The 26513-nt window shown below is 62.4% G+C and overlaps 3 protein-coding genes and 1 long non-coding RNA gene across 5 annotated transcripts in view; 3 read left to right on the forward strand and 1 right to left on the reverse strand.

Annotated features, from left to right (window-relative positions):
• Positions 1-3610, forward strand: part of PRPF6 (pre-mRNA processing factor 6) — a 46448-nt gene extending 42838 nt beyond the window's left edge. For both annotated transcript variants that reach the window (XM_023626959.2, XM_023626960.2), the window contains exons 20-21: positions 1868-1994; positions 2740-3610. In XM_023626959.2, coding sequence (XP_023482727.1) covers positions 1868-1994; positions 2740-2892 — 280 coding nt within the window. In that variant the 3' untranslated portion in view covers positions 2893-3610. The remainder of the gene's footprint in view (positions 1-1867; positions 1995-2739) is intronic.
• A 147-nt stretch (positions 3611-3757) lies between these two features.
• C22H20orf204 (chromosome 22 C20orf204 homolog) lies at positions 3758-8198 on the forward strand. The gene is made up of 4 exons (XM_023626976.2): positions 3758-5397; positions 7115-7390; positions 7482-7634; positions 7825-8198. The coding sequence occupies exons 1-4, from the start codon at positions 5395-5397 to the stop codon at positions 8062-8064; spliced, it is 672 nt and encodes a 223-aa protein (XP_023482744.1). The 5' UTR covers positions 3758-5394; the 3' UTR covers positions 8065-8198.
• An 8826-nt stretch (positions 8199-17024) lies between these two features.
• On the reverse strand, positions 17025-18969 carry SOX18 (SRY-box transcription factor 18). Its single transcript, XM_023626978.2, has 2 exons — positions 18485-18969; positions 17025-18309 (listed from the first exon to the last, which is right to left on the reverse strand). Exons 1-2 carry the CDS (start codon positions 18831-18833, stop codon positions 17507-17509), a joined length of 1152 nt encoding a protein of 383 aa, XP_023482746.1. The 5' UTR covers positions 18834-18969; the 3' UTR covers positions 17025-17506.
• A 102-nt stretch (positions 18970-19071) lies between these two features.
• On the forward strand, positions 19072-20372 carry LOC138920185 (uncharacterized). The gene is made up of 3 exons (XR_011430949.1): positions 19072-19277; positions 19520-19650; positions 20189-20372. It is a non-coding gene; the product is annotated as an uncharacterized lncRNA (long non-coding RNA).
• Positions 20373-26513: the final 6141 nt, after the last annotated feature.

The raw sequence follows: 26513 nt of genomic DNA on the forward strand, positions 1-26513 counted from the left end.
TCTGCTTCCGTTGTTCCATGCAGAATTTAAGTGATAAGCAGAGCCCCTTTGGCTCGAAGGGCTGTAAAGGAGAAAATTGTTTTCCTCATGTTAGGGTGAGACAGTGGATGCTGTCACCTTTGTGACTCCTGGGAGCAGTCCAGGGCCTGTTGGTCAGGCCTAGTCAGCATGCCTAGGGGTGCAGAGATGAATGTGCCAAGGCCACCTCTCCTTTAGGGTGATGGTCTCCAGGGCGAGAGCAGGTCAGCAAGCCCACCTAACACAGCATGACTCAGGTGTTGGGTTTTGGTAGCAGGGTTTCCTGGGGAGGCGTGTCGTGTGCAGTACAGGGCCTTGGGGGCCCTGGGAACGTTGGACGAGGTGGTGGCTAGAACATGGAGAGCTTTGGGAGCCATCCTGACCTCGCAGGATCTCTCCTTCCTGCTCCCTGCATCCAAGAGGATGATGGCCTGAGAGGAGCCCAGCTGAGTGCAGGGCAGGGGAGAGTGTGGTCAGAGGGGGCAGGGAAGCGACCATGCAAGTTGGGGTGGAGGGGTTGTCAGGAGGAGCCTGGCTGGGCTCCTGGGACTGCTGCTTGGGGCTTTCACCTGGGGGAGGTGGTGTGTGTGGCCTGGGAGTTTCAATATGCTGGCGCCGCCTGAGCTGCAGCCTGGCCTACCCCTGACACATGCCCAGGTGGCGTTGGCCCCACTTCCTCAGGTCCTGCCTGGCACTTCCTCTCCAGCCGCTGTGGAGCCGAGGGCACTGCACATGGGGGCTTCCCACAGGCTCCTGCGGCCCAGCGTGGGCTCCCTGCCCCCACCTTGTGCTTCTGCCTCCCAGAGTGACTTTTATGTGTGACAGTCTGATAGGGCAGCCATAAAACCTCATAAAAGGCTTTGTTAAAGTAAATAAGTCACTCTTTGCTGTTCCCAGGCTGGTGTTCTGTGTGCCTGCTATCTGGGTTTGTGCTCTTTAAATCACAGTTTATCTAACACCAAGCAATTAAGAATACCACAAGGCTTAAAAAGCAATCAAGCTATCAGAGCATGAAATAATTCTGTTTTGTAACTGAGGCCAGCCCAGACAGCTGCCTGGAATGGAGAGTTCGTGGTGCACTCGGCTGCTTTGGTGCTTCTGGCCACACAGGGATGCAGAGCTGGGTGGAAAGTGGAAGCCACCAGGAGTCCCAGCCTGTCAGAGTGCTCCCGTGCTGTCCTCCCCACCGTCCATCCTTCTGTCTGCTCCATCCTGCCTTCACTGGCGTGTAGGGGAGGGCTCCCGTGACCCCTGATTTGATTTCCGATGGTCCTCACTCATGGCTTCCAGCACAGGCCCTCTCCTGGCCTAGTTTCCAGGTGTCTATCTGCCACTGCTGACCTGAGGCCCTTCTTCTCTGTTGGCTTGGGTTCCTGCTGGAGGCTGCCCGATGGGGCATAATGATCCAGAAGGTGTCTGTTAACGAGCAGGCTGAAAGTTCACTTAGCGCTACCTAATCAAAGGCTTAATTTTCTGTTGTTTACTTTTATCTGTTTGTATTTTACTTAGTTTACCTTTAGTAACTTCTAGGAGTTTGAAGTTCTTGCTCTGTGTGTGGGTTTTTAAGATACAGTTTGATGAGACACTCGAAGGGGAGTTCCAGCATCTGGAGTGATTTCCAGGTAGCCAGGCCCCACTGCTTGGCCGTCCTGATGGAGCTAATGGTTCACTGGGGACAGGATAAAACCGATGCCGCCAGAGCCATGCCCCATGCCGGCCACAGTGGGTCATCGTCCACCCAGTGAGCAAGCTGTGGCCTGAGGAGGCTGGAGCTGGCCGCACCTCCCACCGCCCCTTAAGCACCTTCATCTGGCCCCTGACTCCGGCCCCTGCCCTCTGCCTTGGACAGGCTGTTCTGGAGTGAGCGGAAGATCACCAAGGCCAGGGAGTGGTTCCTCCGCACGGTGAAGATCGACTCGGACCTGGGGGACGCCTGGGCACTCTTCTACAAGTTCGAGCTGCAGCATGGCACGGAGGTGAGGCCTGCTGTGTGCCACCCCCACCTTTCCACCTGTGTTGGCCAAGGGACTGGAGGGAGGGAGGGAGCATGGTGGCACCCTCTTGACAGTTTCTGCCTCCACAGCTGTTTTCTTTTTAGAGCCTTACAGCCTCTCAGCATGATATTTAGATGTTTTAAGTGGCCTATTAGCATTTCTCAGTGTGTTGGTTGGTGACTGAGGCCTGGGCTCCCAGTAGAAGTGGGAATGGAGTTTGCGCCCTGAGGAATGTCTTTGTTGGCAAGTTCTGTCTTCCCAGGCCCGAGTGTGTCTTCCAGGGGAACCTGGGCAGCAGACTCTTTCAGAGAGCGAAGCATTGTCAGAGCTGTGCTCCTAGTGTGTGTGTGGGGGGGGGGGCGGTGGTGGGGTGTGCAGGCTGTCCTGGGGTCCCCATGGGGAGCGGAAGCCATGGCATGTGGAATCTGGCAAACTCCTTGTTCAGGGAAGGTAGACTGGGGCACCTGCATAAGGCACAAACTCAGGGGCCTTGACTTGGCTCACACCTTGTGCCAAGGCCTGCCCCAAGAATGTCAGTGCAGTGGGGTGCAGTGGGACTTGCTCCCCAGGGGAAGGGGCTGTCTCAAGGGACACACCTGAAAGACAGCTTTGCCCTGGTGCAGGGACGTGCCCCCTCTGCTAGCCGGGCTGGCATTGGGCTGGGTGTGCACAGTGGGGGGCAGCTTGGGAGGAGCCCTGCCTCAAGTGCCCGGTGGTCCCCACCCAGGAGCAGCGGGAGGAGGTGAGGAGGCGCTGTGAGAACGCTGAGCCGCGGCACGGGGAGCTATGGTGTGCCGTGTCCAAGGACATCGCCAACTGGCAGAGGAAGATCGGGGAGATCCTCGTACTGGTGGCAGCCCGCATCAAGAACACCTTCTGACTGTCGGGTCCCTGTAGGGCGGGGGCCTTGGGGCAGCAGTGAAGGAGTGTGTGGTGGTGAAGAAGGGAGTGGAAGCTGTTAGTCATGCTCTTTAATTCAAGGTTTTCTGGGTCGCGTTGGAGTTGGTGACCTGCTGGCTTTCTCTGGGCCCGCCCCGGCACGTGCGTTGCCGCCCCAGTCTAGTCTCCCGTGCTGTTTGGGGCTCACTTCTTGCAGACAGCCCGTGCCCCGCAGAGGAAGCACGGGGGAAGCCGAGTGCCTCACAGGATTTTGTGGAGAAGGTGGTAGAAGTGCGCATGCTGTGTGGGAACAGCTAGGGTGGCTCTCCTGGTGACTGGTCTGTCCCCTATCCTCTGGCAGTCCCTGTCACAGGTCTGCAGACACAGAGGAAGTCTGCAGTCTCCTGGGCACCAAGCTGCATGAAAGTGCCCACGGGGCAGGTGCCTTCCCCCTGTCAGAGTGCAGACGGCAGGCCAGCTCCCTCAAGTGTGTTGCTAGAGGATCGCTGGAGGCCCCCTCGGGGCTGTGTTGAAGGAAGATGTCACAGTAAGAGGTTTTCCACGTTTGCAGATGAATTTCTTTTTGCTAGTTTATAACCAGCAGTTTTGTCCTAAAGCACTCGTAAATGTCCTCATCTCTAGATTGAAAAATGCATCCCCTGGGAGACTAGCATGTTTTCACCATCTATGCTGTGTGAAGATAAAGGGCTTTCTTTGGATCCGTGTGTGTGTGTGTGTGTTCAATTAGAAACCAGCAGTTCTTTAGCAAGGGGATGTGTGGCCATGACTGACACCTGGCCGGGGGTCATGGGTGGTCCAGAGGCTGTGGGCCAGGGAGAAGAGATGCTGATTGTCACATGTAGTGACCAGGTAGCTGGCAGCTGTTCTTGCACATTCTTGTAAGAGAAGATCCCAGAGGGGCCCCTCGGTGCCCCGCAAATGAGGGGGACCTGTGGTGAGGGTCAGTGACTGACCCGAGGCTGAGCCCTCTCGTGGCAGCCGAGGTTGGGGGCACTCACCTTGATGTCAGTACCTGGGGCACAGGCATCTTTGCCTGGAGAACACAGGCCGTGCTGTGTCCATCTCCGGTGTTCTGACAGGCGCAAGGACATGGCCAGTCCCGGGCAGGGAACGGACCACCACTGTGTGGGGTCAGGAACTACTGGTGCCGGGGCAGGCAACTTGGACCCAGTCCCACTCACGGAGTCTGTGAGGTTGGAAAGCCTTCCTCTCTCCACCCTGAGGGCCAGTCCTGAGGAACCACGAAGAGGTTCTTGGGAGTTTTTCCTGATCTCTATTGGAGGATGCGGGGGATCCTGCCCGTTATGCCAAAGAGTGAGTCCTGCAGCTTTTAGGAGCTCGAAAGCCAAGCCCGTCTCTGTTCTGATGTGGAAACTGAGGTCCAGGAAGGGGCAGTGGCTTGGCAGTGGCTTGGCAGTGGCCACTGGGCTCCTGGTGCCTTCTATGCCCTGAGTCAGGCGTGATTTCTCCTGGGCACTTCCTCTGACCTGGGTGACAGGTGAGGCCTCCTGCAGGACCCTTGGAAAGTTCCGGACTATCTGGATTATCCGAGTCTGAATGTCTTCATTCTTCATTGGGTGGGGGTTGTTTTCTCAAATGCTTTTAGGTGGTTAAACTACTTTTCTCCCTGGGGAAAATGTAACCTAGCTTTTCTTCAACTGATATTTTTTCATATCCAGCTCAAGGCATGTTGGGTTCCTGGAGGCTGCCTACTCTTGGGGGGACTACTGGGGGTGGTGGGGGGATTTGACCCAGCTCCCTGAGCACCTGCTTGGGTGAGCAGCCCTCACCTCCCCCAGTGAAAGACCCCGTCAGCCCAGGAGGGGCATGAAGCAGGAGGTACCTCTTGGCTGAGCGCTGGGCTGGGAGGAGCCCAGGAAACCCCACTCCTGGGACCTCCTGGGGCAGGACCCCCAGACATCAGGGTGCAGGGGCCTGGGGGCAGGGGTGGGTGCTCACCTGGTTCTGCAGGCGACTGGGTCCCTGGGAGAGCCAGCACCTGCTGATCACTGAGGATGGCCCTGGTGGAAGGGTACAGACAGGCCCCCTGCCTCTCCAAGCTCCCTTCCCCCACCAGTTGGGCCCTGCACTGCCCTCTGCCCGCTGGGCCCCACCTCTTGGATGAGCAGAGATGGCTTAATCCAAGACCCACTGGATAGGAAGGGAGCCCTGAGGCTGTTGGCTCCAGGGCCAGGTTAATTGAAGAAGCGATTGGATAGGGAGTGGGGAGAGGGAGGGGGCAGGGCTGGGATCATGGGGCCTCCCTCCTGCTCCCTCCCTCCTTTCTCAGAGGAGCCAACTTCAAAAGCCCTGTCCGCCTGCCTGCTCTGCTGCAGCCCGTCCAGGGAAGCCCCTTGACCAGGCTTGTTGGCTGGGCTTGGAGTGGGACCTGGAGTGGCGGCCGTACTCCCCACCTGAGGACGCCAGGATCATGTGTGAGGCCCAGTGGTGGCAGTGAGGGAGGGCCTGACCCTGCGAGCCCATGGTGAGCAGCTGCCGGCCGCTGGGGAGGGGGCTCACCTGGGCCAAGGGGCTGGGAATGTGCACAGCCCAAGAGGCTGCTTGTCTTGCTGTGCCTACTGGGAAATTCCCCCTGGTTCCCGCCACCACTGCCTGGCTCCTGGGTGCTGTGCCTGGCCTTCCCGGCAGTGTGGGGGAGGGAGTGTGCTGGCCATCCCAGTCTGCCTCCTGGGGCCGGGCCACCCTGTCCTCACAGGCTTGGCTGGTATGAGCCTTGGGCCCCTGGGGCGGGAGGGCAGACAGGCCTTCTCAGGACCCCCAGCAACCAACCTACTGTGCTGGGACTTCTGCAGCACCACTGAGGGCTCCTGCTCTCACTGTGACCTCTGACCTGCAGCAGGCAGAGGGGCGACTCTGAGTTAGCCATCATGCCTGCTGAGAATGTCTAGAGGGGTTTGAGAAAGGGCCACAGCTAACTGCATTTGCTCCTCCCGCTAGTGCTGCTGGGTGCCTCAGGCAGGAGCCCGCCATGGACACCCAGGGCCAGGTGCTGGGTCGGGCTCCCCTGCCAGTGCTGGGAAGCGGAGTCGCAGAGTCGAGTCCTGTCGTCGCGCTGAGTTCACATGATTAATTTTCCAGTCGCTGTCTGACTCCAGCTTGGGGGCCTGAGGAAGAGCTTGGGGGCTGGGAACCTGGGGACAAGCCTGCCTCTCCCTGTCTCTCTCCCCCCCCCCAATCTCTCTCGCCCCCTCTCTCCCTCATTCTCCCTCTCTCCCCCTCTCTTCCCTGCCCCTGTCTCTCTCCCCTTCCCCTGCCCCCTCTCCCTCCCCCCCGCCCCCCACCTCCCTTTCTCTCTCTCTCTGATGTTTGGGCTTCTGGGTGGGGCTTCTCCCCGTGAGAGCCAGTCTCCTCCATTCTAGGGGAGGGAGGTGGCCTGTGAATGGAATGTCTGGTGGGCATAATATGGCCCCTTCTTTACCTCTGTGGGTTTCCCCAGGCCTTCCCCTTCAGAAGGGATATGGCCTTGAGCTCTGAGCCTCACCCCAATCCTGGTTAGGTTAGAGGTACAGGGGGACCCCAGTTTCCATGGCTCTGAGAGCTGGTTGTAGTAGAGCCATTGATGAGAGGGGTGTTGCAGAAGAGAGATCAGTTCTGCCCCAGGCTCCTGTGGGGAGGGCAGAGCAACAGCTGTGCAGCCCAGCTGTGGGCACCCAGGGCAAACAGAGTGCTGAAGAGTAGGGGGGCGCTCACCCAGCGTAGAGCCCATCCCTGGTGGGGGTTGTGTCTGGGAGGTCTGGGGACGGGTCCAGGCACGTCAAGGGCAGGGTTGTTCTTGGAGGGACTTGCTGCTGTACCAGACCTAGGCCACCCCTGCCCTCCATGGTCTTGTGGGCACTTGGCCCCTCACTCCCGTGCAGACCAGAGCACCAGGTGCTTCTGCCTCTGGAACTCTGTCTCTTTACCAGCCCTTCAGGGCTCAGCCCACAAATCTCTGCCTGGAACATCGAGCTGTCCGGTTTGGAGACCTTTTGTCTATCCTTCCCTAAAAACTACAACGGGCAAGGATTTGTCCTGGCAGACCCATGCCTGAATCATTTGTTGAATGGTAGAGTGACATCGCCATTTTACACCAGCTCAGATTCCCCGTGGCCAAGGGATTGGGTGGGGTGGGGGGTGGAAAGCAAATTGCTCCGGGGCTGCTGGAGGTGTGGGCGCCCCACCTTGACCCGGTGACCCTTCAGGTGCCCCCCAAGCCCGTGGTCTGGGTGCTCCTGCTGGCGCTGCTAGGGATCATGCCACGCCAGGCTGCACTCCGTGCTTGCAGCGTCCCTGACGTGCTCCACCACTACCGTGCGGTCATCTTCGAGGACTTGCAGGCTGTTGTAAGACGTGTTGGGCCAGGGGCCGAAGGGACCGGGCCAGGGTCCAGAGACCTCTATTTCATTAAGAAAAACCTGACTGGAGCTGCCACCCCCCAGCGGCGTGGACTGGTGGGAGCCTCTTGTGGCGCCCAGAAGGTATGAAAGAAGCCCAGCCCTCCAGCCCCCTCCCTCCGGGCCTCTCCATAGGCTCTTCCCCCAGCACTGAATTCCTTTCTTCCCTCCCCAGGAGCACAGTATCCTCCTGTCCATCGCGTCCCTGGGTCAGACCCTGCGTGGGGCGGTGGCGGGGAGCCGCCGCGGGGCGCTGGAGAAAGCGGCATGGGCCGTGGCCGTGCGCATCGAGGCAGTGATGCAGCGCCACTGCTGGACGCTGCGCCAGGTGCGCGTCCCTCAGTGTGTGTGGGTCCAGACCCCGTCCTTCTCCCTTGTGCCCGCTGCACCTCGCACAGCCCCACGGTCTGGGGGCTCACGTCGGGCCCAGTGACCGGCGCGACTCCCTTCCCCAGGGGCTGGATGCGAGCTGCGGGCGCGGGCTCCTTCGCACTCGCTGACTGCCCCGTCCCCGACAGCGGAGCCGCAGGCCGGAGAGGCGACCCGCGCGGCGTCGTGGCGGCCGGAGGCGGCTGCTGCTGCGCGCCCTGGACGCCGTCGCCACCTGCTGGGAGAAGCTCTTCGCGCTGCGCGCCGCGGGCACAGACGGCTCCCGGCCGCCCGGGCGGCGGCGAAGAGCCGGCGGGCCGTGGATCGTGGGCGCCAGCCCGGTCGGTGGACGACTGCGCGCTCCCGGTCTCCTCGGCGGCCTCGGCTGACCGCGGGGCCCCGGCCCCTCCCCTGTCGCGGCACCAGGACTTGGAGGTTCGAGCCCCGCGCGGCCGCGCTGGTCCGGAGGCGCCCCGCTCTCCACGCGCCAGAGAAGCCTCAATAAACTGAGCTGGTGCTGCGATGCGGTTCCCTTTCCCTTCGTCTGCCGGCCGTGAGGCCAGCCTCCCCGGGTCTGCGCCTCCACGCGGAGCGGGGCTGGGGGAGACGGCGGGCGGCGCTGCCAGCTTCGGCCAGCAGGGGGCGTCTCGGGACGCTGGACCGAACTCCCGTTCAGTCCCGGGCCCAGGTCGGGGGGCGGGGCGGAGGATTCCTGCGGCCTTAAAACGTGGCGTGTCCGTCCTGCTCTACTCGAATGGGGGAAGGGGTGGAAATGGAGGGGAGGGGAAGGCTGAGCTTTGTGAATTCGGAACAAAACAACCGGATAAAGGAAACGGGCCTGAGGGGAAGCCAGAGTCGCTGGCCCTGGCTGCAAGCGGGCCAGGCCATTTCCTGTGGCCCTGGGAGGGTCACCAAGACCCACCCCCACCCCTGGACTGGACAGGCTGGCCAGGGACCCTACATTTGCTTGGCTGGGTGAGAGGCCGACCCCTGGACTCCCCCGCCCACAGCTGCGCAGGTCTGGGGGTCCGGTGACCCCTTCCTCATCGCAGCCTATGGAGGGGGAAGTAGAGCACCTGGCCAGGGCCGACGTCCAGTGGGCTCAGCACCTATCATCATGTCCACCAGACAGGTGGACCAGCCCAGGAGGCACCAAACAGGGCTTGCTTCTGGGCACCCTGGCAGGAGGTGCAGAGAAGCCTCTATGTGGAGCAATGGGCATGGGCCCAAAACCACCACAGGGCTGACCCTGACCCAGCTCCCCGCTGGACACATGTAACACGTTTAGTCTGTGCAGTAGGAATTACTGTCACTGTTTTATAGATGAGGAAACTGAGGCCCCAGGAGGTTACAAGACTTGCCCCAAATCACACAGCCGGGAAGCGTAAGAGCTGGGGTAACACCCAGGCCCGGAGCATGGTTACACCCCCTACGCGCCCTGGGCACAGGATGGGGAGCTGAGCTTCCTGGACCTCAGTGTTTGCTGGAGTTCACATTGCTGGGGCCCTGCTGTTCGAGCCTTGGGGTGTGGCCCCGTGTCCAGATAAGAGAAAAAAGGCCTAATTTAGTTGGGGATGAGGTGTAGGGCAGCAGAGTTGGGGGCTGGAAAAGGTCAGTAAGAGAGTCCAGGGGTCTTGGTGTAGGGACAGGCCCTCCATAGAGGCCTCCACCATGGCCCTGTTTCCCCAAGGACAGCTGGCTCCTTGCACTTGGACCTGCCCCAGCCCCCAGGTCGGTGGGGAGAGTATTCCTCTCATGGCACCTGAGCATGGCCTCCTGGGCTATCATGGCTGCTGCCCACCCATGGTGCTCCCCTCCTGCTGCTGAGAACGGTCAGACTGTGCTAGGGGGGAGGTGGGTGGGCAACAGGGCAGCCCCTCCATCCACCCATGCCTGAGGAGGGTTCGAACCACAGTCCCTGGGGGGTAGGAGGAGGAGCAGAGGCCTCAGAGTTTGGGGGATACAATCTCTGCCTGAGTCCTGGACCACGACCACATGAATGGGCAGGATGCTCCAGCACCCTGGCCTCTATTTCTCCTGGGGTCTCCTGCTGGAGCCCAGCTGGTAATATGTATGTGTGTGTGAGTGTGTGCACAGAGGTATGTCCTGGGGGGCTGCCTGCAGGTGTGTACATGCAGGAGTGTATGTTTCTGCACAGGTCCCAGCTCACACCTCCCCCTGCCTGGCAGAGCTCCTTCTCAGGCAGGCCCTCCTGATGTCTAACCAGGTCTGTCCCGGCAAATTGAGTGCCTGGCGGTGGGGATTGGAGGCTTGTGGCCTGAGTCAGTAGAACTCAGTGCTGCCCGTTCTCACTCCCAGGTGGTTCTCAGCACAGCCCCCCACCATACACCCCCTGTCCTTTCTTTCAAGGCCTCACACATGCCAAGTGGCTTTGGCGCTGGGCACAGGCTCTGCACGTCTTGCCCAGTCCTGTTCCTGCCAACTCCCCGATGCTGGGCGGGCATTGTGGGTGTGGTGGTCTGGGTCCCTGTCCCCATGTCTCAGAAACCACCTGTGCAGTTTCCTAGGGGTGCTGCAGCAAATTACCACCAACTGGGTGTTTGAACCCAACAGAAAGCTCTCACTGGCCTGAAGTCAAGCTGTCGTGGGGCTGTACTCCCTCCAGGGACTCCAAAGGGAGAATCCATTCTTGCCTCTTCACTTCTGATGGCTCCAGGCATTCCTTGGCTTGTGGCTCCCTCACTTCCAAATCTGCTTGTCTTCTCATGGCTTCTCTCCTCTTTATAAGGATCTTTGCCACTGGATCTCGTGCCTCCTGGGTAATCCAGGATGATCTCTTCCCCTCAAGATCCTTAATTACATCTGCCAAGACCCTTTCTCCAAATAAGGTCCCACTCATAGTTCCAGGAGGTGGACACAGCTTTTGTGGGGGCCACCATCAACCATTCAACCTCCTACAGCTCCTTCCTCAGGCCAGATGCGGGCAGGGTGGACTTCTGGGACAGAGTTCACTTGTCCATGGTGGGGACATCCCAACCAGACCAAGTCTAGGGGCAGGCACACAGCTACATCGGGCTGCCAAGGGACAGAGACTAGAGAGAACAGTGGGGGTGCCCCGCTCAGACCCTGAGACGCCCCTTCAGACTTCAGTGCCAGGACCCCTTTGTGGATTGTTTGCAGCCGCACATGAGCTGCTCAGTTAGCGTTCGCTGGCTGGAGCTGACTGGCACTGACGCAGAGGTGGGAAGAGACAACCACGGGCACAGCCATTGGCCATGGGGCCACTGGGGCAGAGTGCTGGCAGCATGACCGGTGCATGGGCCCTGCGTGTCTGTGGACTCGAGGTGTCTGCCAGGCCAGCCTGCTCTGCTCTCCCTGCTGAAGACGGAGCATGTGGCCTGAGCCTGGTGCTTCCTCCATAAGACATTGTTTCTGGGGCACATATGTGGTCGGGTTGGGGCCTGCACCCAGTGGTGGTATCCCATCTCACACGTGCTTTCCCTACTGCTGCCAGGGAGCTGGGGGCTGGGGCCCAGAAGGAGGAGGGGCTGTATGAGGGTGGCAGATGGGGCCGCAGGGCACTGACCAGGGTTGTGCAACTTCCTGCAGCCAGGGAGCCAAACCCCCCACCCCCAGCCCATGCAGCGCTGAAAGGCAGGGGGGGCCAGGCAGGCTTTGAAGGGTAGCCCGGGTCCCATGGCCTCCCCAGACTGAGAGCCTTTGAAAGAACATCTGGAACACTGGCAACCAGCAAACTAGTCTCTGGATTTGAAAAACCAAAAAGTTAATCCCAACTGTGTCCCTGTGTGTTCCCCACCCCCACCTCCCACCTCCCACCTCTGCCCCTTCCCAGGTGGCAAACAGGCCGCAGGGGTGGGGTCCATGCCAGCCCAGTGCACTGGCCCTTCTGAGGGCTGCAGGCTGCCCTGCCCCGGGGTCCTTTTCTGAGCTCTGGCAGCACCTCCCCCCACCCCCCCACACACTGGCCACCACCCCAGTCCAACTGAGCAAGGGGAGGTGGTACAGAGCCCAGTGCCTCCATGCCCAGGCTTCGTGCTCCTGGAGCCGAGGCTATGGGACAGGACGTGGGTTCACCGGGCCGTCCATCTGGCGCTGGGTGCTGAGGAGGCTGCGGCAGCATGCAGACTGGGAGGCTCAGGAGGAAGCACCTGCACGCAGCCCTGGAGGATGCGCCGGCCCTGCTGGCACTTGGCCCTGTGTGTGAGCCTGAGTGTGGGGTCCCCCAGCCCTGCAGGTGTGCAAGGAGGCCCCCTACGCCAGCTGTGGTTGGTGCAGAAACAAACAAGGCCCCCCCACCAGGAAGCAAAGCAAATACTGCTGGTGGGGAGTGCCAGGTGCTGGAGACCATTGTCCCTGCCAGTGGCCTGCGGGACCCTGGGGAGGGGGTGCCCAGGGACAGTCCCCATCCTGGCCCCTCCCTAGGAAAAGACCCAGCTTTGTAAACAAAGAAACAAACAACCATTGCAACCCCTCCCCCAAGAACAAGCAGGGAGCTGGCACCTGCTGGGGGAAGTGAGTCTTTGTTTGGGGGGAAATGGGGAGGTCAGAGGAGGGGCTGTAGTGTGTGTTGTGGGCAGGTGCGGCATCCTGGGGTGGACGCTGGCCCCCGGGGGTCACCTTCGGCTGTGTCCTGAAGGGACCTCTGCTCACGTCTGGGAGGGGCACCGCCTGGCTCTGTGAAGTCCTGTCGCAGGCCTTGTCGCCTCCCTCCAGGGCCCAGTTGTGATCGTTGTGGCTTGGGGGTGAGGTGGCCCAGTCCGCCGGCCGCCCCCGCGTCCCCTGCCGGCCTGCGCGGGGCGTGAGGCCAGGGGTCCGGCTGCGGCCCGAGATAAGCGCCGCACCCGCCGCCGCTTCCTGCGCTTCCTCCCGCGCCGCCGCCGCGCGCCCCTTCCTGTTTTCTCGCGGCCGGGCGGGGCCGCGGGGGCCGGGGGGCCGCCGGGGCCGGGGGCCTTGGGGACGGGCCGGGGGCGTGGGGAACAGGAGGCGTGGGGGACGGGCCCGGGGCGTGGGGGCCGCAGGGGATGGGGTGGGGGTGTGAGGGACAGGGGGCCGCGGGGCACTGGGGGACGCGGGGACGGGGGCCTGCGGGGGCAGAGGGTGTGGGGGACCGGCCGGGGGGCCGCGGAGGCCGGGGCCGGGGCGCGGGGAACAAGGCCGAGGGCGAGGAGCTCCCACGGTGCTTGCACCCCACCCGGGGGAATTCCCCTAGAGGCTGAGCGCTGGTGTGGAGGTAGGGGAGGTGGGAGGAAGCCGGAGTGGGCTGGGGCCTGAAACCCAAAGTGGAGGAATCTTGGGCTCCCACCCAGCCCCCTCCCCAGTCCTGGGCCAGGAACCTCCACACACGGCCAAGACCTTGGGGGACTGGACCTGAGCGTGTTCCTTAGGGCCCCTCCCCAGTCTGTTGCATGAAGCAAGGTGGGCTGGGGTGGAGGATTGAGTTTCGATTTTGGGGGGGCCCATGAGGATTGCAGGTCACTAGCTCTGGACCCCCTTTTTGGGATCAGCTGCTCTAGCATATAGATTTAAGGTGCTTCTCACTCAGACTTGGTTATTTGAGTTACAAATTTATGTAATTTTAATGAAAACACGCATCTACGCAAAACCTTGCATGATCATAGCAACATTCTTCACAATCCCCCAAACATGGAAACAGCCTGAATGTCCATCAGCTGATGAATAGATAGAATGGATCCATCCACACAATGGAATATTATTCAGTCCTAAAAAGGAACGAAGTGCTGATTCATGCTACAACAGGGATGAACTTTGAAAACATCATGTTCAGTGAACAAAGCTAGACTCAAAAGGCCACTTTGTATGATTCTATTCATATGAAATGTCCAGAACAGGCAAATCCACGGAGACGGAAAGTAGATTAGTGTTTCCCAGGGACTGGGAGCAGGAGGAATCAGGAGTGATGCTAATGGGCATGGGTTTCTTTTTGGGATGATGGAAAAGTGCTAAAATTGGACAGTGGTAATGGTTGCACCTACTAAAACCACTAACTTGCCTACTTGAGAATGTAGGTGGGCTTTGTAGAATGTGAGCTCCATGGGGCCGGCCCCGTGGCCGAGTGGTTAACTTCGCGCGCTCCTCTTTGGCTGCCCAGGGTTTCGCCAGTTTGGATCCTGGGCGCGGACATGGCACCGCTCATCAGGCCATGCTGAGGCGGTGGCCCACATGCCACAACTAGAAGGACCCACAACTAAAAATACGCAACTATGTACCGGGGGGCTTTGGGGAGAAAAAGGAAATATAAAATCTTTAAAAAGAAAAAAAGAATGTGAGCTCCATAGCTGGATCATGTCAGTGCTGTCTGGTTGAGTGGAGGGAGCTTAGGTTCCTCCTGCCCGCCCAGCATGGCCTTCTTGGGGTCTGAGTATGAGCACAGCCTTGGTCCTGGTGTGTCTCTTGGTGTGGTGTGTGGCTGGGTGTGGGTGGGGGCGTGTGGTGTTCCCAAAGGTGTCTGAGGTGATGGTGTGTCTACTGGGGAGAGGGGTGCACCTTCTTGCTCTCAGCAGCCCCTGCCAGACCTCCTCCCCTGGTGGCTTGCTGGGGAGGGCTCAGCACCTCAGCCCAGGTCACTCCAGGGCCAGGCTGGGTCCCGGGCGTGGGAGCTGTGGCTTTTGCCAGGCAGGGCTGCTAGAACTTCCCGCCAGGAGCTAGGCGGCCTGGGTCTGTTCCTGGCGGGTCTGACTCAGCGGGAGCTGGGGGTGGGGACTTCCCTTCTCTAACCCTTGGGGAAGCAGGTGGGTGGAGCCAGGAGGGGGAGGGGTGGGAAGCCCGACCCAAGGCAGGAGCCACCCAGGCCCGGGGCTGTGGTCCTGCCTAGGAGGGCGGCTCCATGTAGCTCCGGCAGAGCCAGGCCTTTTGGGAGCTCCCCAGTCAAGGCGCTGGGCAGAGGATCCTCTAAGCAGACCCCTACCCCACCCTCTGTGCTGGCCCACTGCTGCTGAGGAGCAGCTATTTGAAACAGCTGCCCTCGGTGGGAGGCCCCTTTCATGTTCCCGTTCTGCTCCTGCTCCTGGATGCCCCCAGCCCCTGGCGCTGGGGACTCGCTCCAAATTGGGCCCCTCACTGGTCTCCCACCCTGGCACTGGGGAAGGGGCTTCTGGGGAGCAAGCTGTTCTGCCTCCTTGGGCAATGTCCTCCCTACTCTGGCAATGGGGTGTGCTGCCACCTCAAGGCACTCTTATGGCCCCACATCCCACTGATCCCAGGGGCCTGGAGGGGCAGATCCTCTGGATTAGGGGGGAGGGAGGCGGGGGGAGTCAGGAGCCCAAAGAAGGGGATGTGAGAATACTGCTCCAGCCTGTGCCAGAAAACAGGAGAGACAGACGTAGCATCCGCTCGTCCAGGACCTGTTCTGTGTGTGTCCATGGGTGTCTCTGGGGTGAGGGCACGGATGGGACAATGGCTGGGCCCAGGTAGTGAGGCCCTCTGTGGGGCTGTTCACATAGCAACAGGACAGGCTGGGCTGGTCCTCCCTCCCCCTGCCCTGGCCAGGGATGGGGTACAGAGGTGGGAGGGTCCACACCTGGGCAGAGGCTCCTGGACTCTGGCTGCCGTGGGTCTCGTCCCTACAGTGGGCTATCCCTACAGTGGGCTATCCCCACAGTGGGCGCTCCTTGGCCCAGCTGACCCAGGGCCCCAGGGGTGGGTCACCTGTCCCCCAGGGGGGCAGGTCCAGAGCAGGAGTTGGTGGGCTGTGAGGGTTGGGTGTGGCTTGCACACTCATAGGTGATGTGTGCTTCTCTTCATGCATGAGCCCAGGACTCAGCATGGGTTCCCCTCCATGACGTATGTGGCTGGATTGGACCACCCTTGTCCCTTTGTGCCTCAGCTTCCCTGCCTCCCTACTGTGTGCCAGCACTCATGTATGCTTTGAAGGAGCAAATGACGCCACTGGTGTCCCCTGGGCTATTTCTGTCTGTCCCTCCACCTGCTCAGGCCATCTCTCTCCACCTCGGAGTCCATCTCCCACCCTCCTCCGCTTGTCTGTTTCTGTCCCTTTATGTGTATCTCTCTCTGTCCCTTTGTCTTTGAGTTTTCTGGGCCCTCCTGCCGATGGGGTGGGGATGGGGGCCCAGGTGCAGCCCCCTCACTCCGCCAGCTGAGATGTGGGGCTTTTGCCAGTTAATACAAAGATGATGTCAACCTGCCTCCGAGAGGCAGGACACCTGAGGACAGCCCCACAGTCTGTTCACCTCCCTGCACACTCAGGCAGCAGCGTGGACACCCAGGCTTGCTGTACGTCCGTGTGTAGTCTCAGACACCATGGGCGTCACACACAGAGTCACCCTCAGGGCTGGTCACACAGAAGCACATGGCCACACTGTCACAGCATCACAGCCACACACACACATGTACACACTCACTCACACATATGCAGATTCAGTCTCACCAGTAGTTGACTCACAGAACCACACACATTGTCATACAGAACCCTCATGTGTCACAGACACCCGCACTCGCAGGCACTCGGAAGACTGAATTCAGTGACTTTCCCACATCAGGGTTGTCAGGAGTCACCTGTATCCCTCAATATGCTATGGGGGTGGGCGCTGGGGTAGGATAGACCAAGGGGACACATGACCCCTCCTCTTGGCTTAGAAGACCTGCTAGGCCCTGAGAAGTATGTGAATGAGCAGGGGATTCACTTCTGGGGGTGTCATGGATCCTGTCCCAGGAAAGAATCACCCAGGATGATTGCTGCCAACTTCTCTTGAACCTGTGGGCTCCTCAGTGAGGGGCACTGGGAAGGAACTTGGAGTACCAAGGAGGAAGTGTGAACAGAGGGTGTCCAGTCTTGCTGGGAGGGGCATAGGGCTAGTGTGATGGGGCTCCAGAGTTTAGGGCTTGAGATGTGCAGCTTGAGCCCTGCTGGTCTGGTCATTGACCTGGACAGGTCACCCTAGGGAGCAGTGTAGCTGACATGGTGCTGCTCTCTCTGAGGACACTGGATTGAGACTGACAGTCAGGGGCCCTGTGATGCACGTCTGCAAACAGATTTTGACACACACACACACTCCCCCACCTCCCTGGGAGAAGGGCACTGTCCTGGGCAGGTCTTGGGCTTGAAGGAAGTTCCAAGGAGGAGATGAGGATGGTGAAACCTGGGTGGGGATGGAGGGGGGTTGCTGGGTTAGTCTGATCCTTATTAGGCTTAAGATGGGTGGGCCAGGAGGGGAATGGAGGGCTGGCAGGGTTAGGGGACCGCACGTGTGCTTCCCAGCAACTCTGCATAAGGGGCGCATCCTGGAAGGATGAAGTGGGGGCTGTGGGGTCCTCGCTGGGGTCAGGCTCTCTGGGGGCCATCTGGAGGGAAGGGCACAGCCAAGGGTGCTCCAACAAGCACAGACGCTGGTGGCAGAGGAAAGGTGAGGGGCTTTATTGTGGCTTTGCCTGGCCCAGGGGGACCCAGCTCCGGCTCCTCCTTTCCTTTACAGCAAAAAAGCGTTGTTATTCCTCACGTTTAAAAAGCCCCTGCTACATGGATGCTTTTGATCAGTGAAATCCCTTAGAAAAAGTTAAAGGTTTAATAAAAATTAAATATGTTGTATTATGTATATAAAAAAGGCAAAGTAAAAAATACAGCTTGGTTCTAGAAAATACACTGCAGGAAAAGGATTAGGCGCTTCAAAAACTTAACCTTGGCAGGGCCAGCCAACAGATCATAGGCCTGGGCTCCCTGGAAAAGCCCCGGGCGTGTGGGAACCACCCCAGCAGGATGCCCGCGGCGGCGGCCGCTGAGCGCACGCGTCGCTGGTTCCCGCGGGGCTGTTCCAAGTAGCCTGCAACGTACACCCGCGACAGACAGAGCGGCGACACACGGCGTGGGCCGCCGGCCTAGCCGGAGATGCATGCGCTGTAGTAGACGGCGCTGCTGGCGTCGGACAGCGCGGCTATCAGGCTGCTCTCCTCCGGACAGGACATGGCACGCGGGCCCAGCTTGGCCAGCGCCACGTGGTATGGGAGCCCGGTGGCGTCGGGCCGAGTCCGGCTGCAGTTGAGGTACTGGTCGAACTCGGTGAGGTCCACGTCGGCCCACAGGTCGGCGGCGGGCCCCAGGGGCTCCGCGCCCTCCAGCGGCGGGGCCTCGGGCGGCGGCGACAGCGGGCCGGGATACGGGCCCGGGCCGGGCGCGCCCAGGGCACCGTAGTAGAGGCCGGAGAGCGGCGCGGCGGGGGCCGGCGCGGTCCTGAGCGCCTCGGCCAGGGGCGCCCCGTAGCAGCCACCGGGGTCCCGGGGCAGCTCGGCGGGGGCGTAGGGCGCGCGGAAGGGCCGCAGCGCGCAGTCCTCGGGTGCGGCGGGCGGCGGGAAGAAGGCGGCCTCTCCAGGCTCCAGGCCGTCCAGCGGCGAGCGCTCGGGTGTGGGCAGCCCCAGGCCGTCGAACTCTGCGCCCAGCGTGGGCAGCTCGCGGAAAACACGGGCCGGCCCGGGCGCCGCGGGGAAGGGCTCGGGCGGCGGCGGGGGCGCCAGGCCCGGGAGCAGGAGGCCGGGCTCCAGCCGCCGGGCCTTGCGCGCCTGCTTCTTGCGGCGCGGCCGGTACTTGTAGTTGGGGTGGTCGCGCAGGTGCTGCACGCGCAGCCGTTCCGCCTCTTCCACGAAGGGCCGCTTCTCGGCTGTGCTCAGCTCCTTCCACGCCTTGCCTGCGGGGCGCGGGCGCGGGTCAGTGGGGGGCCGTCGGGCGGGCGCACTGCCGGGCCCTGCGTGCGCCCTGGGCGCGCCGCGAGGGTAGGGAGCGGCCCTTGCCCATTCTGATCCCCTTCCACGAAGTCCCCCTCCCCCGACTGCTCACCCTTCCCGCCCGTCCGCGTCACTCACCCAGCATCTTGCTGAGCACCGCGTTGTGCAGGTCTGGGTTCTGCTGCGCCAGCCGCTTGCGCTCGTCCTTCGCCCACACCATGAAGGCATTCATGGGCCGCCGGATGCGCGACTCGTCGGCCGTCTGGCGCTCTCCGCGGCTGGCCGGGCTGAGGCCATAGCGCCCCGGCTCGGGGCTTCGCGGCGGGCTGCGCTGCGGACTGGGCGGCGAGGCGGGCGCGGCGGGCGCGGCGGGGGCGGCGGGGAGGCCGCGCGGCTCAGGGGCGGCCCCGAGTCCCGGGGCCCATGCACAGTCGCGGCGGGCTGGCGGGTCGTCCTGTGCGCCGTAGCCGGGCGGCGATCTCTGCATTCCAGCTAGGCGCGGCCTGGGCGGAACGGAGCGCGGGAGCGCGGAGGGTGGGCGGCTGGCACTGCGGGACGGGTGCAGAGGGCGGGCCGGGACAGGCGGACGGACGGCGGTGGCCTCGCGCCGGGTGGGCGCCCAGATATAGCGGCGCGGGGCCAATCGGCGGCGCTGCGGGCGGGGCGGGGCGGGGCGGGGCGGGCCAGGGCCGGGGCCGGGGCCGGGGCCGGGGCCGCCCCTCTCCGGGGGCTCCCTTTCTTCTCCACCGTCCGGATTCCTCCGCGGCCTCCTCCGCGCAGCGCCCCCCGCGCTCTCTCTGAAGGAGAGACCCCCCCGAGTAGGAAAGGGCCACTGATGTGGGCTGGAGCTTGGAAGGGAGCGTCCTCATGGGAGTGTCAGACTGTGAGAGACAGCTGCCGCCCCCACCCACGGAGAGAGACCCCCCAGGCGGTAATTGGGGGAGGGTGGCTGCCCCCGCCCCTCCCCCATGAAATTGCATTGGGAAGAGGGGTCATATTTTAACACTGTGTTCTTGGGAGGCTGCCTGTCGCCGGCCTGTAAGTCCTTCCTCGAGTCCCGCTCAAAGATAAGGGGCACCTTGGAAAAAGCGCCCTGTATCTTGGGGAAGTGCTCTAGAAAACCCCAGGGTCATTGTGTCCCCCGCAACTTCTACCCACATGTGGAACTTTCAGCACTGGGGGCTTCGATCTCTACCCCCAAGCCTGTCCATGGGGTTAAAGGCGAAGATGGTCTTCGTGTCCTCTCCTCCACTCCAAGACCGATTTGGAACAGGGCGAACCTCGGCGGCAGACCTCCTGACCCAGTGAGCCAAGGGGGCTGCGAGGGCGGAGCAGCCTGCGGGGAAGGCAGAGCCCCGGCCTCGGCCTCGCTGCCCCGCTTCAGGGCTTCAGGGCCTGTGGGGGTCGACGGCTGGGACCAGCAGGAGCTCAGCCCGGGCAATCCCTGCAGTGAGAGTGGGGCTGGACCAGGGTCAGGGCAGGTGTGGGGAAGGGAGCCCCTCCCTGGGACCCTCAGGCCTGGGAGGGTTTCCAGAGGAGCTTCCAGCCCCCTCTCGGTCTGCATTCCCCCACCAGGAAGGGGTCTGGGCTCTGGAAGCTGAGGGGTCCTCCCCGGGGCAGTCTTCCTCTCATGCTGAGGGTGGTTCTTTTCGGGGTAGGGCCAGTGTCCTCAGCAGCCCTGGGGTGGTTCACAGTTTTCCCTCCTGTGCATTCATTTGCAGCCCGTGCTTACCATGTCAGGAGCCCCCACCGCAAGCCTTGGGAGCTCCGTGGTACATTGCCACAGGTGTCGGTGACCCTGGGCCTGTGTAGCCAGAGGCTCTCTGTCCTCTGTTCCTCTAGGCCACATACAGTCAGCGTTTATGAATGCGGTGGGTCCTGAGCTGCTTCCAGGAGCCCTCCTGCCCTGGGGAGGAGCCAGCACCCCCACAGGGCTCCCTTGACCTAAGGGCTGTTGGGTGTACAACTTGTCCCCACATCAGGTTCTGTCGTGGAGGATCCCGTCCATCGGCTTGAGGAATAAAGGGTGAGGTTTCCAGCTCTCCCAGGCCCCAGGGCCTGATTCTCGGACACAGCCCGCACTGGTGTTTGGGGCAGTCAAGGCACCAGGAAGGGGGTTCTCTGGGCCCCAGGGAAGCCGGCTTTTCCTGGGAGGCAGGCAGGAAGGGTGCTGGGGTGGACGGACACACAGGCCTCTCCCAGAGATGCCAGCTCCCCTTTGGCCTGTGTGGGTGGTGGGGGGCAGCCTGCAGCGGTGGGAGGGATGTGTGTGGAAGGCTGTAGCTGAGGGACCGTCCGAGGGGCCAGTGCTTGGTGGATGCTGCCACCTCCCGCAGTGTTCTGGGTGTGGTCTGAGGTCAGCCTGGGCAGCAGCTGGTCTGGGACAACGGTCACTGGCGTTCAGGAAGGAGGCCTGCAGGATCCTCTGCTACAGCCCCTCCCACGTTGGGATGGATTTTCAGTCCCCCCAGGAGCCCTGCCTGGTCCCCTGCAACCCCCGACGGCCCAGAGCTGTCCCAGCTGCTGCAGATGCAGAGGCAGCCATGTCCGGCGTTACCTCACTGCCCACTGCTCCCTCCGGATGGCCGCCTCGCCCGGCGCCAGCCCGTGGCCCTCCCTCTTGGCCGAGCTGTGCGACTCAGGTGTCCGGCTGTCATGTCCTGTGGGCTGGGGCTGGGCAGAGTGAGCAGAGAGCCTCCTGGCATGCCCCCCCGCCTCTTCTCGGTCAGGCCACCCTCCTCTGCATGCTGCCTGAGGGTGAGGACGGTGGCTCTGGCCCACTGTGCAGATGCAGAAACAATGGGGGTGTGGACTGCAGTTGGGGTGGCCCTGACCCCGGAGTCTCAGGCTGAGGGGACTCCCCAGGCCTGGTGTGGGTGTGGCCAGCTGTGCTGGGGGCAGGGCGTCAGCAGTGTGTGTCTGTGCATCTGTGTGTGGTCTGTGTGTCTGTCTGTCTGTGTGCCTGGGGGTGGGGGTGAGGAAGACGCTAGTGTTGGAGGCTGCCCAGGGCCTTGGGAGCCAGAGTCCAGCCTCTGCTATGAGGAGATGGGACCCACAGGGCATAGAAAGGGGGTCCTGTTCAGTGAAGTCCTGGCCATCCACACCCACCAAGGGAGGGGCCCCCAAGACTTCTCTGGCCACCAAGCTGTGGCCCCGGTTCCTTCCAGAGCGGGAGTGATTTGCCAGTCCGCGGGCATTCCTGTAGCTCCAGAACCCACTCAGCCTGGCCTGGCCAGGGTCTGCAGCCCCCAGCTCCCTAGAAAGAAAGGTGAATTGAAGGGGCCAGCATTCTCTGCAAATGTGGGGCTAGCCTCCCTGCTGTCCACCCTCCACCTCCCTCACCCTGGATGGGACCCCCAGGCTCTGGGGGAGGCCTGCAAAGGATGCTGGATAATCCCCCATGGTGGTGGCTCTGGGTGGGGGCTTGGCTGGGCTCCGGGGCGGCGGACCTCCCAGGCACTGCCCGGGGCACAGACCTCACAGGGTCCCACCGCCCAGCCTGGCTGCTGCAGGAGCAGCGAGGCTGGGACCAATTACAGAGTCTCAAGGGGCTGGACCCTCCTGCTCCCTGAGGGTGGGGTGGGGTCCCCGCTGGACAAGGTCCAGGTGGAGCCGACTCTCTAGTCTCCTGAGGCCGGAGCTCTGGAGCCAGGAGGCCCAGAAGAGGTCCTGCCTCTTGGTCCTGGAGACCAGGGCTGCAGGCCTGGCCCGCATCCCCAGGCTTTGCTCTGCGGCCTCTCAGAGGGCTGGGGCGGGGCAGAGGGTGGGAGAGAATTCGAGGTGTGGGGTCAGCCTCAACCTCTGCCCTGGGGTCAGGGCCTCTGGGGAGGCCACCTGAAGGCCTAGAACCAACCGGGCCCACGTGTGTGTGTGTGAGTCTCTCCCAGCGGCAGGACTGGGGATCCAGGTGCTTGCCCCACCCGGTGGGTGCTGTGCTGCTGTCAGCCTGGGGTGCTGGACCTGGTGTGCACAGAGCCCCCAGGCTCCTGGGAAAGGTCGGGGGTGGGCAGGAGGGAGTGGGCTCGGGCAGCTTTCCAGAACGTTAGTTTGAGGTCATTGCGCGACTTGCCACAGTCATGTGGCCCTGAGAGCCACAGGCTGAGCTGGGTGTTTGTCAGTGTGCTCTTGGGGTGTGGGGCCACCTGAGGGTCTGGAGCCTCTTGAGTGAGCAGAAGAGTGGGGTGCTGCTGCGGCTGTGGGTGTCTTGGGGGTGTGCTGCAGGTCCAGGGGTGCCGTGCAGGGTGTTGGATCTGCCCCCGAGTGCTGTGGGGTACTCAGTGCTCAGCAGGACTAAGCAAGTGGGGGCCTCTCTGGGCCGAGGGCACAAGCTTGTGGATGCTGGGGCGCCAAGTGCAGCATGTATGAGGAGCCCGCCCCGTGGCACGGGCAGGCGCACCGTGCATGGTTGGGGCTGGGCTGCGTGCAATTGGAGTGGCTTTTGTGGGTGTTCCAGGAGTTGGGGATGTTGCAGAGGCTGTTTCCAAATGCTGGGGGTGTCGAGCTGTGTCGTGGAGCCGCGTCCTGGGCTGTTGCTGCGTGCTCAGCGGGAGCTCCATGGGAACCGGCAGCTCTGGGTTTCCGCGGCAACAGCAGGGAGGAGCCAGGAAACCCAGCTCAGGAAGGAAGGCCACAGCTGCGAGGAGGGAGCCGAGGGCCAGCCTGGCTGAGCAGGCGCCAGACACTCTGTCTGTCCAGTTGTCTGGCCCCAGCCAGGCCCGGCGCTCCTGACCCTGGCTCCTCCCCCCTTGCCTCCCTATCCAGGCTCGGGGCAGCTGCTGGTATGGTGTCTTCCTTCAGAGCTCAGTGCCCCAGGCCTGGGTGTGGGAGTGTCCTGGTCCTGCAGGAGTCGTGCCCTGGTCCCCTTGGTGGCTTTTGGTGTGGCAGAGCCCTCTGTGTGCCCTGAGTGGGTGTTGGCACACTTGGATATCCTGGGCCCCCAGGAGTGCGGTGCCCACCTGCCCTGGGCTAGGCTGGCCCCCCACTCTCCTGCCAGGCTCTGGTGACAGTCCTCAGCTGCCCTGGGAATTGTGGGAAGAAGGAGCAGGGCCCCCGGGTGTTGTGGGCCCCCCACCGTGGGGGCAGGGCAGCCCTGTGCTTCTTTTCTGCTGTTGCCCTGGCTTTGGTGACAAATGGCTTTGAAGGTCCATCGGTTTAGAGCTGCCAAGTGGGCTGGAGGGGGCAGGTCTGTGTTCCTGGGGACCATTCACCCCTTCTCCCTCAGGGGCCGGAATCGTTCATCATCCATTCATTTGTTCATTATCGAGCACCCACCATGTATAGGCCCTGTTCTGGGAGATAAGGATTTGACACAAATCAAACAGACCCAAGTCCCTGCCTGTGGGGAGCTCCTGCTCTGATGCAGAGAGAGGACAATGAACAAACCCACAACCAGATCAGCGTTTGGGGCACCAGGCTGTGAGACGCGCTGTACAGAGTGGGGCTGCCTGGTGTGGAGGAGGGAGTCAGGGGTGTCACTGCCTCTCCTTTCACGAGGTGACTTTTGAACCAGCCCCTGAAGGAAACACATGAAGGAGATGAGAGGATACATGGGGAGGAGTGTTCTATGCAGAGGGAACAGAATGTGCAAAGGCCCTGAGGCAGGGAAGAATGCTGGTGGGAGAACAGGGAGTGCAGAGGGACGGGGATGAGGAGCTGTATGGGGCCTGGGAGGGTCTTGCTTTTTTCTCTGAAGGAGACTTGGCAACCTGGGAGGGTTTTGAGCAGAGGAGGGGCATGATCCGACTTAGCTTTCCATAGCCTCGGCACAGTTGCTGTGTGGAGATGGGCCTGTGCAGGGCAGGAAGGAATGGACTTACCACTGGGAGTGAAGGACAGTGATCTGCTCCTGGAGGGGGGCCTGGCCAAGGTCACCTCCCAGTGTGCCTCCTCCGTGAGTTTCCCTGATCCCTCTCCAGGAGGGCAGGGCCGGTGTGCTGGACCCCTGGGAGGCACTGCCTCAGGGACCCCTGGGGAGGGGGAGGGTGGAGTGGCCGCCAGGCTGGCGGGCTGGCAGGGCAGAGAGGGCGGCGTTTCTGTTTCTGGGAATTGTGTGGGGGAAGCGCATTGTTAGAGCGAGCCTGGCGCAGCCTTCAGGGCCGCTGGGGCCTCTGGGGAAGCCTCCTGCCTCCCCCCAGTGCTGCCTCGGGGGAGGGAGCTGGGCCTGGGGACTTTCCAGAGATGCTGCCCTGGGCAGGCGGCCCTTCCCGTTCTGCAGACAGGGAGACTGAGGCCCAGAGAGACGGCAGCCGCAGGTGCCTACTGGCGCACGGGCTGGGTCTCTTGCTGGATCTAGGTCCCTGGTCTCTGCGCTGCCTGAGCTCAGAGGCCAGGCTCTGAGGAAGGCTTCGATGGAGTCGGCAGGGGTCATCGCCCTGCAGAGCCCCTGTGGCGGGGACCCGCGGCCCCACGGTGGGCTGGGGGTCTGATGGAATAGGGTGCAGAGACAGCTTGGTGTCTGGGCTGTGGGGAGCTGCCTCCCGGCTGCAGGGGATGGTGCCCCAGAAGCCCTACCCCCACAGCCATGGGGAGTGAGGGGCTCCCTGTGAGCTGGGCAGCAGGCCCTTCCCACCAAGGCCCCTGCCCCAGAGGAGGAGAGTGTGCACGTGTGTGGCCCGATAGGGTCAAGGCCACTTTGGGTGGGTGGGGGGCACGGGACACATATCAAAAAATAAATGGCCTGAGCTTCCGATGTTTCCCCAGCTGAGGACAGGCAGGGGAGGCCTCTGGGCCAGAGGTGCAGCCAGCCCATGCAGGTGGACTCTGGCGGTGTCAGGTGTCCCCAGACCCTTGTCAGGGCCACGTTGGGCCCCTCAGAGACCCCAGGACAGGGCTGGGCTCCCCAGAGAGGGGCGCTCCTGAGGGCAGACCATGCATCTCTCCATAAGGGGGTCAAGTGTGGACGACTCTGCAGGGGAGATGAGCTGCGGGGTCAGCCCCCGGGGGGGCGGAAGTGGGGCTTCTCCCTGCAGGAACAGAAGGAGGCCCCTTGGCCATTGGCCGGCAGAGCGTCCAGGAGGGCATTCTGGAGTAGGGCAGGTTGGGTGGGTCTGGGAAGGTGAGTGTGCTGGCCCCCTCCCGCCGCCCCCAGGGCTCCTTCCCTGCTCCTTGCTGAGGCCCCCCTCCAGCCACACATCCAGACCCAGCCCCTGTCCCCCTTGACTTCGTGCCTCCTTGTCAGGCCCACCTGGCCCTCCAGCCTCTGTCCTCCATACCCGCTCCTCTGCCTGAGCCTGTCCCAGTGGGAGGTGGAGGGGCTGGGGTCCTGGAGAGAGGCTGGCCCTGGCTCTAGGAGGGCCCCCGTGACAGGCCTTCCGCCCAGAGTGGCAGGGAGGTCAGTTCCGAGCTGGCTAGCTCTGGAGGTGGGGTCCCCGCTGGGTGGCAGGCTGAACGTGTGGGTCCCTCCTGCCCGCTCCGCAGGCCTTTGCTCCTTCCTCTTTCCTGAGGTGTTTACTGAGCACCTGTCAGGTGTCTGGGGTGGGGGGCACGGCAGATGGTGGCACACAGGCCTCGTTCTCCTGGCTGAGCGGTCCGGGGCACACAAATGCTTCTGGATGTCCGTGGCGGCTCTGAGTGTCTGAGTGCCCTTGGGGTGCCTGGTGTGCGCACGTGCAAACACCTTCACGCTTCCCCTGGGTGGCTGGGCCACATGTGCAGGTGCACACCCGACGTATAAAAGAGGAAGTGAAGTTCTTCACCTACGGGGGGTTGGGGTGAGTCTGGAGGGACCCAGCCCTGGCAAGCGCCCTGTTGGGGTACAGCCAGGTTCACACGAACACCCCAAAGGAGAACCCCAGGTTCTGATGTCGCCCTCCGGGCGCAGCTTTCTGAAGGCACAGGAGGCCAGGGGCCCAGGCAGCTTGCTGGTGGACGCTCCCCAGAGGAGGAAGTTCAAGGTCACATAAGGTCCACGGAGGGTCTGGGGTAGGCGGTGAAGGTCCTGAGCAATGTTCCAGGGTCGTGAACTCACGAGGGGCCCCAGGATTAGGGACTTCTAAGGCGAGGAGTTGGAAGTTTCAGGGCTGGTCATTGCTCCTCTGGCCTCAGCCCTGGAGCAATGGAGGGGTGGGACCCACTTACAGCCCCCACATATGAGGGCCACTCTCCAGGACTAACCACAGTCCCATGCTGGCTGCTGCCTGGCCGGCTGTCCAGTCTGTGGCTCACTCCT

This window comes from Equus caballus, chromosome 22 (genome assembly GCF_041296265.1).
Source record: "Equus caballus isolate H_3958 breed thoroughbred chromosome 22, TB-T2T, whole genome shotgun sequence".
Classification (NCBI taxonomy): Eukaryota; Metazoa; Chordata; class Mammalia; order Perissodactyla; family Equidae; genus Equus; species Equus caballus.

Excerpts from the sequence above, each read along its gene's own strand:
- SOX18 (XM_023626978.2), bottom strand. The coding sequence starts at position 18,833 with ATGCAGAGATCGCCGCCCGGCTACGGCGCACAGGACGACCCGCCAGCC. Across the intron at positions 18,310-18,484 it reads GGTGCTCAGCAAGATGCTGG|GCAAGGCGTGGAAGGAGCTG; the intron begins GTGAGTGACGCG and ends CGCGCCCCGCAG.
- C22H20orf204 (XM_023626976.2), top strand. Across the intron at positions 7,391-7,481 it reads CCTCTTGTGGCGCCCAGAAG|GAGCACAGTATCCTCCTGTC; the intron begins GTATGAAAGAAG and ends TTCCCTCCCCAG. Across the intron at positions 7,635-7,824 it reads ACTGCTGGACGCTGCGCCAG|CGGAGCCGCAGGCCGGAGAG; the intron begins GTGCGCGTCCCT and ends CGTCCCCGACAG.